We start from the raw sequence: 13007 nt of genomic DNA on the forward strand, positions 1-13007 counted from the left end.
CATTGGGCCAATTAACGCTTGTGTTTAACAGCGCAGTGCAGATATACTGTACAGACTGATGTGTTCCCCGCTCTCTCTTTCTCTTTCCCCCCTCTGATGCAGAGTTGCCTCCTGATGGTAAGAGAAACTAATACATTAGCGTCTCTGTAAAGCGTATCAACTGACAAGCAAACACCTTACAGAGGTTACATCAATTTACTTGCAAAAGAAACAAGTGAACGGATAAAAGAGCAGCTTGTTTTTTATCGCCAAGATAACAGTGTACATCCTCAGCTTATGTTCTGTCAGGGTGGCAGAAGATTGCAGAGAGTCAACCCTAATGTGATGTCTTCAGAGGTGATCTGAGGAGTTTCTTTATTCCCTGGGGCCAGTCTGTTCCTGGGGGCTCCATGGTCGCCTGTCATTTATCAGAGGGTCCCAAATGGTTTATGCAGTGTAACAGCAAAGGAATTACTCGCTGCCTCACGGAAAGACTGTTGCTCACTTTAAGTGCTAATAACCGTAGAAAAAGAATAGATCCCTGAGCTCAGCGGGTGGAATTTAGTGGTTTGAGACGGAAATTATGCTTATTAAGTTTCCCAAATGATCAGCAAATAGATTTCACCGTGAAAGCACAGGGATTAAGAAGACTGCTGGTTTGGTTGTTTGCTTGGTCGACTTGTCTCCTGTTGTCGTCCACAATCTGTTTGTTGTGTGGTGCCCGGATGTTGATTTCCAGCTTTAATTTGTCCTTTGTGATTCATGTATTCACCACCCATCACAGAGAACGTACCAGGGGAGGATTCCCAGCTGTCCGAGCAGAGCGGCATATTCGTGGCGAGGCCGGAGAGTGTCACAGCAACAAAAGGTCTGGCAAGATGATCCGCCATAAAAATCCTGACTTATATCCAAAATGAAAGGAGTGGCCCACTTAGTGCCAAATCCCTGTTGGAGTACAGACAGCTAATCTATTTGAATTAATTACTGTGTCTCATTCTCAATCCTGGCAGGCAAGGACGTCACGTTTGTGGCTAAAGTTGACTCCTCCACCATGTCGAGGAAGCCCACCATGAAATGGCTGAAGGGGAAGTGGCTGGACCTGGGCAGCAAAGCTGGGAAGCACGTGCAGTTCAAAGAGGTCTATGACAGGAACACCAAGGTGTGTATGCTCATTAATATAACCTTTGTGCACTCATTGTTACAGAGATTATTAGACATTCTAACAGTTGTTCGACTACTTTGGTCCAGACTGAAATATCTCAACAACTATTTGATGGATTTTCATGAAGTTTTGTAGAGATATTCATGATCCCCAGAGGATGGAGCTTAGCTTTAGATCCTCTAACTTTACATCCAGCATCTTTATCAGATTTAACTTGCCAAATACTTTGGTTTATGACAGAATACCTGCAAACTAATGACATCGTCATCAGCCTCAGCTGTACTTTGTGTTTAGAGCTAATTAGCAAATGTTATATGATTGTCTGCCCCGCCCTGAATGTTTTCACCTGTCCCTCGTTAGCCCTGCTGGCCCTCCTTATCACCCCTCGTTTTTCCTAGTGTTATTTAGATCACTCTTCGGTTTCTTGGACTCATACCTTGCCTAAATTTTGGATATTACTATTGGGGACACTGGTACCAGCAGTAAGAGGACTCAATGGCATAACTTGACACACAAGGATATGACGCGTGACATCTCCTCTTTTCACCCTCCTTGCTGGAAACAATGGAAAGTGGGACATGACAGCATCCCACATATTGAGACGATGTCCCACATTTTGATTGGCTCTAGTTTTCAAAAGTCAGACCACTGTAGGACAAACTGGCTTTTATCCAATGGCTGTGAAGAAAGCAGCGAAGGCTGTCATCACAGGGCTGAGTTTGATGTCAATCAAACTGGCACACGTGGGTCAAGTGTAGGTGACCTTGTGACCGTCTTTGATAGGCTACAGGGAAAATTGCAAGACATCACATGTCTCTATGCAGATTAAGGCTCAATATGATGTAAACTACCACAAAGAAAAGGAAATGTAGCTACAAAATAGACTGTAAAAACTATTTATAGTAACTGGGTGAAGCCGGTGAAAGGCGATTCTCCAGCCCAGTTGCACAGCAGTTCGTGAAATCGTCACGAAATTTAATGTAGTGATTTGTGTACATAAACACAAATTTCTAATTTTTTTCGGGATGGTCAGCATGAAATCAATTCGCCACATAAGGAGGAGTTCAGGGTAAATAGGTGGGTCAAAAAAACACAGGACTTTCATCCAGGAGACCGCTGTTCATTTCCTTAAGTTACGCCACTTTCGTCAATATTTGAATCATTATTTCACATTATTTGACATTATTTGACATTTTGGTAAATAGTAGTTGTGTGTCCATTTGTGCATAACTTGCACAAATGGACACACAACTACTATTTACCAAAATGTTAAAATAAATTGTAGAATTATAAATCATTCTGAATTAACTGACTGGAGGGAATGATGAGTATGTAATCAAACTGCACTGACCAACTAGCTGACTAATAAAAGCCAATATCGGCCCGATGGCTTTAGCAGACCGGTGGCTTTAGCCGACCGATGGCTTTAGCAACCGATATTGGTCAAACTGTGTTCTCTGTAAATTATGAGTGTGTTGGTGAGCACGTACTGCATATCTGTGCATGTGTGCTACCTACGTGAGTGTTCATTTAGCTGTGTGTGCCCCTAGCACATCAACCCCCCCTCTCTCTCTGTCAGATCTACACTTACGAGATGAGCATCATCAAAGTAGTGGATGGAGACGCAGGTGGCTACCGCTGCGAGGTCACCTCCAAAGACAAGGTCGACATCTGCACATTCGAAGTCACCGTGCAGGGTAGGTGTGGAGACAGACAATCTCATTATTGTCATCTTCCATTCAGCGTTTCCACCATTACTATGTAACTGGCTTTGGCAGCCAATAACTCAGTGAGTGTGATACACATTAGGTGCTATCATTTAGTGGCTCAGCGAGGTCATCAGTCCATTATTCCTTTGCTGCTCAAGCCCGCTGTGTAATGAATTAACCCAGCCGGGCCCTCACCAGTCCTTCTCCTTCTGTCTGCTTTCAGCTGTACAAGAGGAGCAGGAGGACAACATCTTAGAGTCGTTTAAGCGATCGTGAGTGTCAGTGTCTGCGAGGGTCTACTCAACATGTCACCCGCCGTCACACTGTCTCCCATATGCTCGTCTGTAGATCGCTGCCTCTGGGCATCTGTCAGTCTCAACGAGTGTCTCTGCCTGTGTGTCTGTCTATCCCTCAGTTGTAGCCGACTTTGTACAAGTCAGTCTGTCTGCCTTCTCTCTCGTTCTGTCACGTCTCAGTGCGTCTGCCGCCTTGGTGTTTTGCTTCACCTGGAGTCCCTCATGGTTTAGCATCTTATGTATTTCGTCACATGTCTCTGTGACAGTCTCTGAAGGGACCTTTTCCTCTTTTTTATACATGTATCTCTTCCCCTCGCCGTCTATTTCTGTCTCTGCCTCTGCTTGTGTGAAGTGCATCTGTGTATCCTGTGACTGCGTTGCTTTTTTAATGAGTTTTTTTTTTTTTTTAAAATTCAGCTGTTCTCAGCCTGTATACTGTACGTGTCCTGTGTGATCGTAAATCAGCCGACACCTTCACACTGACACCTTTAGTCTTCATATTTGTAATCTGTGTTTAAAAATATAATTTCCTTCCCTCGTTAGAGCAGAAAGGCGCAGGTAAGATGAGAAACACAGCAGGCAAAAAGACAGCATCATATTGTGGTTTAGACAGGATGTCAGTGTGCTTATTTGCAGAATGCTGATATGAAGGAGAGAGAGGGCGAGGGGGGAGGTTAGTGAGATAAATGAAAAGCGAAAAGTTGGTTAAAACTCAAATATGTTGCTGGAGAGATAATGAATGAGAAACACCTTGTTGTGTTGTGTGGAGGTCATGCAGCTCAACCTCCAGTAGGTGAGTATGGAGAATCCTGTCTCCTCTGGGATCCTCATCTGTGCTCAACATGTATTACAGTAGCAAAGACATGTGGTCTGTCTGACTCTATTCTTTACTCACTCCGGTTCCCTCCTTATGTCTGGAGTTTTTTTAGTTTTTTTTTTAAATGTGTGTTTCATGTCTGAAATAGACCAAACTCTCCATCACATGCCCCGGGCATATCAGGCTATTTTTTCTTCTTTGTGTTGTCGCTTTGCTGACTGGTTGGCCAGCTGAGAAGCTTTCAAAGGGAAACAGAAAGTATTCTGTGGAATATATATACTATGTGCTGGCACTACAGTCCGTGAGAGTTTATCACATTGTGAGAGAAACAGCGTTTCTTGCTTTCATACAATGTTTACCCTTGATTGAAGTGTACAAGCATGTCAGCAAACATACAGTATTTATTCTGTATGTCATGACAATGCTACACACAGATGCCAAAATAAATACATCAAATGCCGATCATGTCGGGGGCTACGTAACACACCACAAACCGAAAAAAAGGATGTGGTTATATTCCAGCCACAAGTATGGAGGTCACAGTGGTTCAGCTGGGTGAAGGTGGGCGCCAAGTATGGGGCTGCGTTTTGTCACGCAGGGCTGAAGACGGCCTGAACAGTCAAAGCATTTCAGCCTCAAATGACTGAGTGAGCACGTTATCTCATGTTGACCAATAACTTTGTTATGTTCACTTTAAATAGCTATTAATAAAATTCAGAGTCTGGCCAGGATTGCCTCCACACGGCTCTCACTTCTGACGTCAAGAGCAAATGTAGATGGCTCAGCTGAAATGGCGGCATCTTAAGGCATTTACACATTGGGGGCATTTTTTTCGTGTGATTAATTTGAACATCAATATATTTTTTCAAACTGTTGTTTTTGTCATGAATACTTTCACACAGAATGTAAATATTACGCTCCAAAAAAAAGCGACATACACTATTTCTGTTCCTACCTTTCACAATAAAAGCCCTATACGTATAATATTCGCAGGCGAATATTTCACATTTTCATGTCGTTTATTCGTCACTCCCTCGGTGCGTATCGGCATTAACAACGGCAACAGTGCTGACAGAGCTAACAGTGTCAACGGGGGTTAGAACATACTCACCAGAGCGACTGGCTTCCGCGACCAATACACAGATCATTCCGACCCACCGTCGGGACGGCGTTAGCAGAGCGGATTAACTAGTCAGTGGGACATGAACACAAAGGGAGGGAGGGGAAGAAACAAAAAGGGCAAACAGTTTTGAAGGGACGGACTCACATGCACGAACATCCACATACGGCCGGTCCGACTATGTCAACAAAGCACAGAAATGCTCGGCTTACAACACACACACACACACACAGAGGGAGAGTGACATCTTTTCTGCTCAGGTAGACATTACTCCTCTATATCTTTACATAGCAAATAGTTGTTTGCAGCTATGTTAATGCTCTGAATGACATATAGAGAATCCTTAAGGTTTACATTAACACACGTGAAAATCCTTCTGAATCACGGTGTGTTTATCACTCTGCATCAGCATCCGTTTGTGTCACTGACACTTGGAGGAAAACACCGTTTGCATTTCAGTTTCTGTTTTCATGGTGCACATCAAGTTCCTTCTGCAGCAGCTTCGATGAAGTGTTTCTAATAATATACCGTATATAGCTGATGTGAGAGAGATGAGCATGTTGTGCTCTGCTCTCAATGCACATGCTCGCACCATGAAAGAGAGCTCATTATAGTAATCCCCTGATCCCCATTTTCATGTGAACTCTGGTCCTACACAACAGCATTGGAAAATCTCTCTTTTTTATATCAGTGAACTTTAGTGTAGATTCAGAAAAAAATGCATTTAAACAAACATCCTGTAGCGCCCTTTTCCTATCATTTGGTGTTTGATGGTGTTATCTGATGCAGCATTAAATAATCTTTCAAAAGTGCTCAAGTAGGTTTACATCAAGCTATTGTTGTGGCTGCCGTACACGGCTAACATTGTTTTCATGCTCACCCGACCATTTGGTGATCATGCGTGCCCTGAAAAACAAGAGCATTAACACCTGGGGAGAATGTACTCGCTTACGGGATGGCAGGCACAACATGGATGGATGTTATCCTTGGATGAACCGTTCATCCATAGGACGAACATGAGCACTCGGAATGGCTGTGAATTTATTGGCGTTTATCTTGCTCTCCGAGGGGTTCAATGAGCCTCAACAATGGCAGGAAAACTGATCACAGTGGAAAACAACAAGCACTCGAGCCTGGAGACATTTATTGGCGCGTGCCACACACAGCACTTGTCACCTTGTTGAGCGCAAGAGGGTGACTGATGACTCGAGACCACGTGGATTCTTCTCATCATCTGGAAATGTGCATGTGAAGGGGGTAATGAAGGGTTTATGTAGCCATAGTTTCATATGATTCAGTGCCTTTTTTGTGTTGAATCTTGAGTTTGTACTTCACTGTTGAATATGTCTCAGACTTCCATATAACATCACCTTAGCCATGCTTCACATCATTCATTCGCTTGTGTTTCCCGTGATATTCAATGTTTGTGTTTGAACAGTAGTATTTTGCTTATAGCTCATTTTTGTCACGTCTGCTGCTTACATGTGCTCGTCTATTGTGATTTCTGTCTGTCACTTGAATTTAGGGCATGATGGTAGCTTGTAGTCCTCATCAAACACTTTATGTTCTCAGGAACATAGCATCCTATTTTTGCATCTATCCGAACACAGGATGAAAAAAGGGTAGGCTTTAACTACAGCCACTAACTCATTAGAACTCCGTTGGGTGCTGTTGTATTTGCTCATGTTGTCTTTGTTTGGTTTATAATTGTCTTGTAATTTATGTGTGTATTTATAGCTCTGTGTAATGTGGAATAAAAGGGGATGTTTTATAATGAATGTATATTTCCTAATGCTCTTTTTTCGCTACCAGTGTTGTAAATAGCTCAGGTTTATAAACATACCAAGATAATCCCCCCCGAATCTCTTTTCTTTTAATTCCAGTGGAGATGGAGATGAGGATGCTGGTGAACTAGACTTCAGTGCCCTGCTCAAGAAAAGGTACGATCATCTTCATCAGCCACAGACATACTTAATAACTTAAATTTGGATCTTTTAAATGTGGTTCTCTTCCTCAGGGCGAAGAAAAAGGTGGTAGAGGAAGCGGAAGTGGATGTGTGGGAGATCTTGAAGGCGGCCAAGCCCTGTGACTATGAGAAGATTGCCTTTGAGTACGGCATCACAGACCTGAGGGGCATGCTGTCGATGCTGAAGAAGATGAAGAAGGTGGAGCCCAAGACGTGTGACGGTGAGGAGCGAGGGAAGAGACAGGAGAGGTGTTACAAGGCAGAAGACTGTGCACTAGGAGTGAGGCGGCAGGCAGGAAACAAGAGCTCTTTAATGCAGCAGGCTGTAAATACCAGCAGCATTTAAAGGCCTCGGGGGGGAGTTATATTGCAGGGACAACAGGTGGAATGTGTGTTAGCATATGCTGGCTGCTGGGTGGCACTTATGGATTATTTGGCTGTTAAAGCAGTGGATGAACTCTACTAACTGGATACTTTCTTGTCAGCTTTCCTGAGGAAGCTGGACGCATCCTACTCAGTGCAGAAGGGCAAGAGGATCCAGCTCACCGTGGAAGTGGCTGACCCCAACGCTCAAGTCAAATGGCTCAAAAATGGACAGGAAATCAAACCATCGGCCAAGTGAGCAAATTAATACAGTATACTGTCTGTGTCTGTGTGAGTGTGACATTGTACTGAACCGTGATGTTGAAGGACTGTTTATTTAAAATCTGATGATTTTGACAGTACATTGAGGCCCTTTCTGCTCCATGAAGCCATGCAAAAAGTGTTGGCTATCTAACTATAAAGCAAGGGATCCGTCCGACCGTCCGTCTGTCTGTCTGTCTGTCCTTTGCATATCTCGAGAACCGTTCATCCGATCTACTTCACACTTGGCGGGTGTATAGCTGGGGACCAAGGACGTGCAGTGTCGAAGTTGGTGCAATTTCAAAAAGCAGTACGTTAAATATGAATAAACTTTGAATAAACAAGCGATAGTGCTCTGTGCAGCAGTGGGGGCGGGGCTTTGGGGCTCTACAGAGTCAAGCATTTCACCCGTAGCAAACCTTTACAGGCCGTGGCTCATTGACTGCAGTTCACTCTTGCGGCTGGATGCTGGATATACTAATGTTTCCACCAAACTCTTCTTCACTTCCCTGGAGTCAACGAGCGATGAGCGTTTCTCGACAATACTGCAAGCAGCACTTCCAGGGGCCAAGTAATCGGCCCGTTCCGAAAGGCCAAGCCCTGAACAGGCACTGCACTATAGTAGCTTACTTTAAATTATACAAAAATGGATGTGTGTCTTTGACGTTACCTGTAGGTTTCCATGTTCATTGATGATGAATTGGAAGTTTACCAGAAAAAAAAAAGAGACTTAATGTTAATTTAACCTGAATTAACTGATGTTTTGGACTCTTGGAGGCATCACAACAAGCTGTAAACACAACTTTGACAACCTTATGAAGTTGTTATGGCTAACATGTTAACAAACAATTGCCAATTTACACATCCAGACAACACAAAGTTGTGTTACTAGCCACCCAAAGTCCAATATTTACTCTTCTTTAAGATCTGTTTTGGTCCATAAAGGAAATATCTGGCTCTTATAGGCTACACTGTACAACCGTTATGTTCACCAGCTAGTCAATAACTTCGTCTGTGTGCCATTTGGTGCAGGGTAATGGCATTATCAGAGCTCCCAGCTGCGGGAAATAAGGTTGATGAGAGCGGTGAGATTGAAGTAAAACAGTAAAGTTGTGGAACGTAAAACCAAAATGTGACCAAAACTAAAACACATGAACTAAAAGACGCTCTGTAGTACTGACTGGAACCTGCAGAGTTGGTTGATAATCATCTGTGGGTTCGTAGCTAAATTTTTTTTCCATTGTTAATATAAAAATACTGATTAGTTCAACTTAAATGAAACCGTGTTCTTCAAAATGATCACAATAACACACTTCATAGGTAACGTTAGTTATGTATTGTAAAAAAAAAAATGCACTTAAAATTAGTTTGTCAAATCATTGCAGGCGGTAACATCATTCCAATACAATTCATGCGTTTCGTGTAAAGCTGTATTAGTGACTTAACATGTTCACTGGAGTGTTGGGCTGTTAATGTTACCTAGCAACTGTCATCGAGAACAACTTGTAAATGGTTGGACTAACTAGCATAATTAGTGGCTTCTAATTAAACGTGATTATACTGTACTACAGCTTAGTTGCTGTTTGGGAAACTTTTTCCACCTTGGCATTGCACATGGACTAGAAACGCACTGAGATGAGTCACAACGATTGTTTTAATTCAAGAATCTTTCGGAACAAACTTTGTGACTCAGATATGAATGTTAGTTTTGAGTCTCTTCAGCCTGCCGAGCTCTCCTCTTTCCCCTCCTCCCTCAAAGGATTCTTTTGCTGTTTTATTGAAGAGGGTACAGCTGTTTTTTTTCAATGGCTCCACCATCTGCCATTTTGAGTTGCTTAATGCTGCTCATTGAAAGTACGGCAGTCCTCTTCCTGTTTTGATGAAGACAGTTACTGTGAGCGGAGCCTCCCAGGAGGTTCTTCCAGGCTGTGCTCTGTGACCATCGAGAGCTAAGGAATAATAAAATGGTTTAGGTTACTGAGTCAGAGCCATTCTTTATTTTCATTTCAAACAAACCACTGCCGTGGTTAAAGTAGAAAGCCAAAACTGCTTACAGGATCAATGTGAATATGGTAATGTTGTATGGATCTTTATGTGTCCAGTTGAGCTCCGGTAGTTTAACACTCAATGTTGAAAATGGACAGGATGTCAGTCTAGAAGTAGAAAAGCAGATTTGTTCAATCTCAATGATATAGAATAAATTGTATTTTCTATTGTCCTTTTGAACCATGCAATAGTTTGTTTAATAAGATAAGAACAGAAGACAGAGTGCTTTGTTTGGTTGCCAGTGTCGCCCAGGTGTTGCTAGTGTTGCTGATGAGCCCAGGTGTTGCCAATTTACTGATTACCCTGATTGCCACGCCCACGTCCAGTACCTGCAAGGAAAGCAGCCACACAAACCAAGTAACAGGCAGAGGATAAACTTTAGGCATGTATATGTAGCATTTCTCTTCTTTCTTCTGCTATTTGGTTAACAGTTTTACTTGAAATTTTGCACTTCAATATAGATAATTAGGAATTATACTTGAGCCAGCATCGAAGACTACTAGTTTGAAAGATGAAAGTGAGAGATGTTATAGGAGTTCATCGCTGACTTGGTCAACATATCCTCATACATCGGTTTGTATGACATCTTACGAAAAGTTATTTTGCTATTTTCTTCGTGTGTTGTCCAGCAACATGAGCGATCAGTGCGCCTGCTCGAGCCCCTGCAGTACAGAGCCTGTTTAGGCAACAGAACTACTTGGTTAGGTTTAGGAAAAGATCAGGGTTTGAGTTAGATACTTATGGAAGTGGTGTTATTTGTTACGCAACTTCTGTACTTAAGTAAGTCAAAGTTTTGGTTAAAATACGTCTGGAAGTCTTAAAGCTACTACAAGGAACTTTAATTTTGTGTTAATTTTGGCGGTCCCTGTGGACAAAAGCTGTACTGTTTCCAAGCACAAGAGTCCCTTTAGAAAACCTCTCATTTTACTGCAACAGGGTGTGACAGTCTGCCCCGCTCAGTCCTGGTTCTGGTTCTCCCGTGCCTCCCTTCTCTCCAGCGGGCCCAGCAATACGGCCTGGGCCTCCAGCAGCGTAGTGTTGGCGTTGGCCCCCAGCGGGGAGCAGCAAAGCTTTGCTCCATGGAGAGGCAAAACTTTGCTCCTGGTCGGAGGAGGAGCCGCTGCTCTCCCGCCGGAGCTCCGACTGCAGGTCGAAGGCAGCAGCGAAGCCGAATCTTGGTCTGTCCGCGGTGGGCTGGTTCGCTGCTGGAGGCCCCTCGGAGCTGGAGGAGTTTCTGGTGAACTTTCATGATTTCGTAACATATAAGTCAATGTTGACTTCTGGTGTCACACAGGACATGGAACAGGGGTTTCCTGCCTTTCCTGTGTTTTTGGACACATTCATCTTCCACAACTTCCTCCATATAGTGGACTTTATTGCTGTTTATACTACGTCACCTGTCCTTGCTCACAGAGTTATTATTATTTGTTATATACGAATTATACTAGATTGATTTTTTTGTAGGAAGCCTATTTAATTACTACAAATAGTGTATGAGGACAGCCTAAATTGGTGGAGTATTGTTCTCTTCTGAAGACCTACATGTGTCTGAAACATGGATGCCGCAAACATCCTTCGTTTACAGAAACTTAATTCAAATTCAATGCTATTTAACATCATAAACACGTTGTTTTACTACCTCACACGTCTCATCTGTTGAGTTAGACTCACTATGAATGGCAGTCGCCACCTTGAGTGGTCCGATGATGTGAACACTTGTAACCATGGGAATATTTCCCATCACTACCTTCAGTTGCATGTGATGATGAGCCTGTGACATTACTGTAGGTAGTCCTTTGATGTGTGCATGTGTGTATGTGTGTGTGCGTGTGTGTGTGTGTGTGTGTGTGTGTGTGTGTGTGGGAGCATATACTTGTGCTCTGAAGGCCTCAACCAGAATGTGTGGACTCTTTGTTTCAGTCTATAACTGTGAGTCACTCTCGTCGTCTTCAGGCCTCTCTGCATCTGATATTTGCTGAAAGCAGTTATTCATTATTCTCTCTCTCTCTCTCTTTCTCTTTCTTTGTCTCTCTCCCCTCGTTTGTTCTTCATCCTCTTCGTATAATCTTCCCCCATCATCCCCGTGCGTCCAGGTATGTGTTTGAGAGCGTGGGCAACAAGCGGACGCTCACTATCAATAAGTGCAACCTGTCTGATGACGCAGCGTACGAGTGCGTGGTCGGGGAGGAGAAGTGCTTCACGGAGGTTTTTGTCAAAGGTATATGAGTCACTTTCTTTGGAGGAATCCTTCTTTCAGCAGGGAGACAGGTTTTTTTCTGCTCGGTTTAGCAAATGCTGTCATTTGAGCGTTGAGGGGCCTGACAGCTCTGCTCCCTTCCCGTGTCTGTTTGTCATCTGTTTATTTCACTGCTTTTATGCCACACGGTCGCACGCTGCTCTCTGTTGTCTGCTCACTCATTTTTAATGGGTGCGAGTGAAATTCCTCTGTTTTTGTTTATTGTCACTGTTGTCGTGCTGTACATATTAATGTGCTGTCATATTCATCAGAGGCTGACTGATATGGGAGTTTTTGAAGGTCACTTTGATTGCTGTTTTAATTGAATTATTAATATTTTGTAGTAAATAATCTGAATATCTACATTTTATATTTTATTCCAAAATGTTTAAGTACAAGTATTCAAGGTATCTTGCACTGTTGATATAATAATAATAATAATAATAATAATAATAATTATAATTATAATTATAATAATAATGTACTACTATCAATTCTCTCGGTTTTAATTGACAAGCATTATATCATACTGTATTATATTATATTACTGCATATTTTATTATATTATAATACAGTATGTTATACAATATTATATTATATTATATTTTATTATGTTTTATTATATTTTATTATATTATATTTTGGACTGCATCTTCTAAGTCGATTAGTCAACTAATCAGTCGTTTGGGTCTTAGTCGACTAATATTTCTTTAGTCGATTAGTCATTTTTTATGCTTTTTTCATGCTGAATGACTTATTTCCAAGAAACTTATGAGCACATCTCTGGTAAACACAAGATTTAAAGTGGTGCTGTTGTGTGGTTCTTTGTTGTGAAACTCAGTTTTTCAGATCTGTAGATTAAATCAACTAATCGATTAGTCAACACAATCATATGACGGTGAGTCAAATTTCTTTGGTCGAGGACAGCCATTATATTATATTACATTATATTATATTATATTATATTATTTTATATTATTATCGATGGTGTTTTCAGTCTAACTCTGGTGCTTACTGTATAAGTCAATGGTCTCTTCTGTGTGTTTTCAGTG

At 42.2% G+C, this 13007-nt stretch overlaps 1 protein-coding gene across 4 annotated transcripts in view; it reads left to right on the forward strand.

Moving 5' to 3' along the window:
* mybpc2a (myosin binding protein Ca) overlaps positions 1-13007 on the forward strand; it is a 61160-nt gene that overhangs the window by 28536 nt on the left and 19617 nt on the right. For all 4 annotated transcript variants that reach the window (XM_037792371.1, XM_037792373.1, XM_037792372.1 and 1 more), the window contains 8 exons: positions 764-847; positions 990-1138; positions 2721-2838; positions 3074-3122; positions 6967-7023; positions 7101-7270; positions 7535-7667; positions 11813-11937. In XM_037792371.1, the coding sequence (XP_037648299.1) occupies positions 764-847; positions 990-1138; positions 2721-2838; positions 3074-3122; positions 6967-7023; positions 7101-7270; positions 7535-7667; positions 11813-11937 (885 nt within the window). The remainder of the gene's footprint in view (positions 1-763; positions 848-989; positions 1139-2720; positions 2839-3073; positions 3123-6966; positions 7024-7100; positions 7271-7534; positions 7668-11812; positions 11938-13007) is intronic.

Source organism: Sebastes umbrosus, chromosome 14 (genome assembly GCF_015220745.1).
Source record: "Sebastes umbrosus isolate fSebUmb1 chromosome 14, fSebUmb1.pri, whole genome shotgun sequence".
Taxonomy (NCBI): domain Eukaryota; kingdom Metazoa; phylum Chordata; class Actinopteri; order Perciformes; family Sebastidae; genus Sebastes; species Sebastes umbrosus.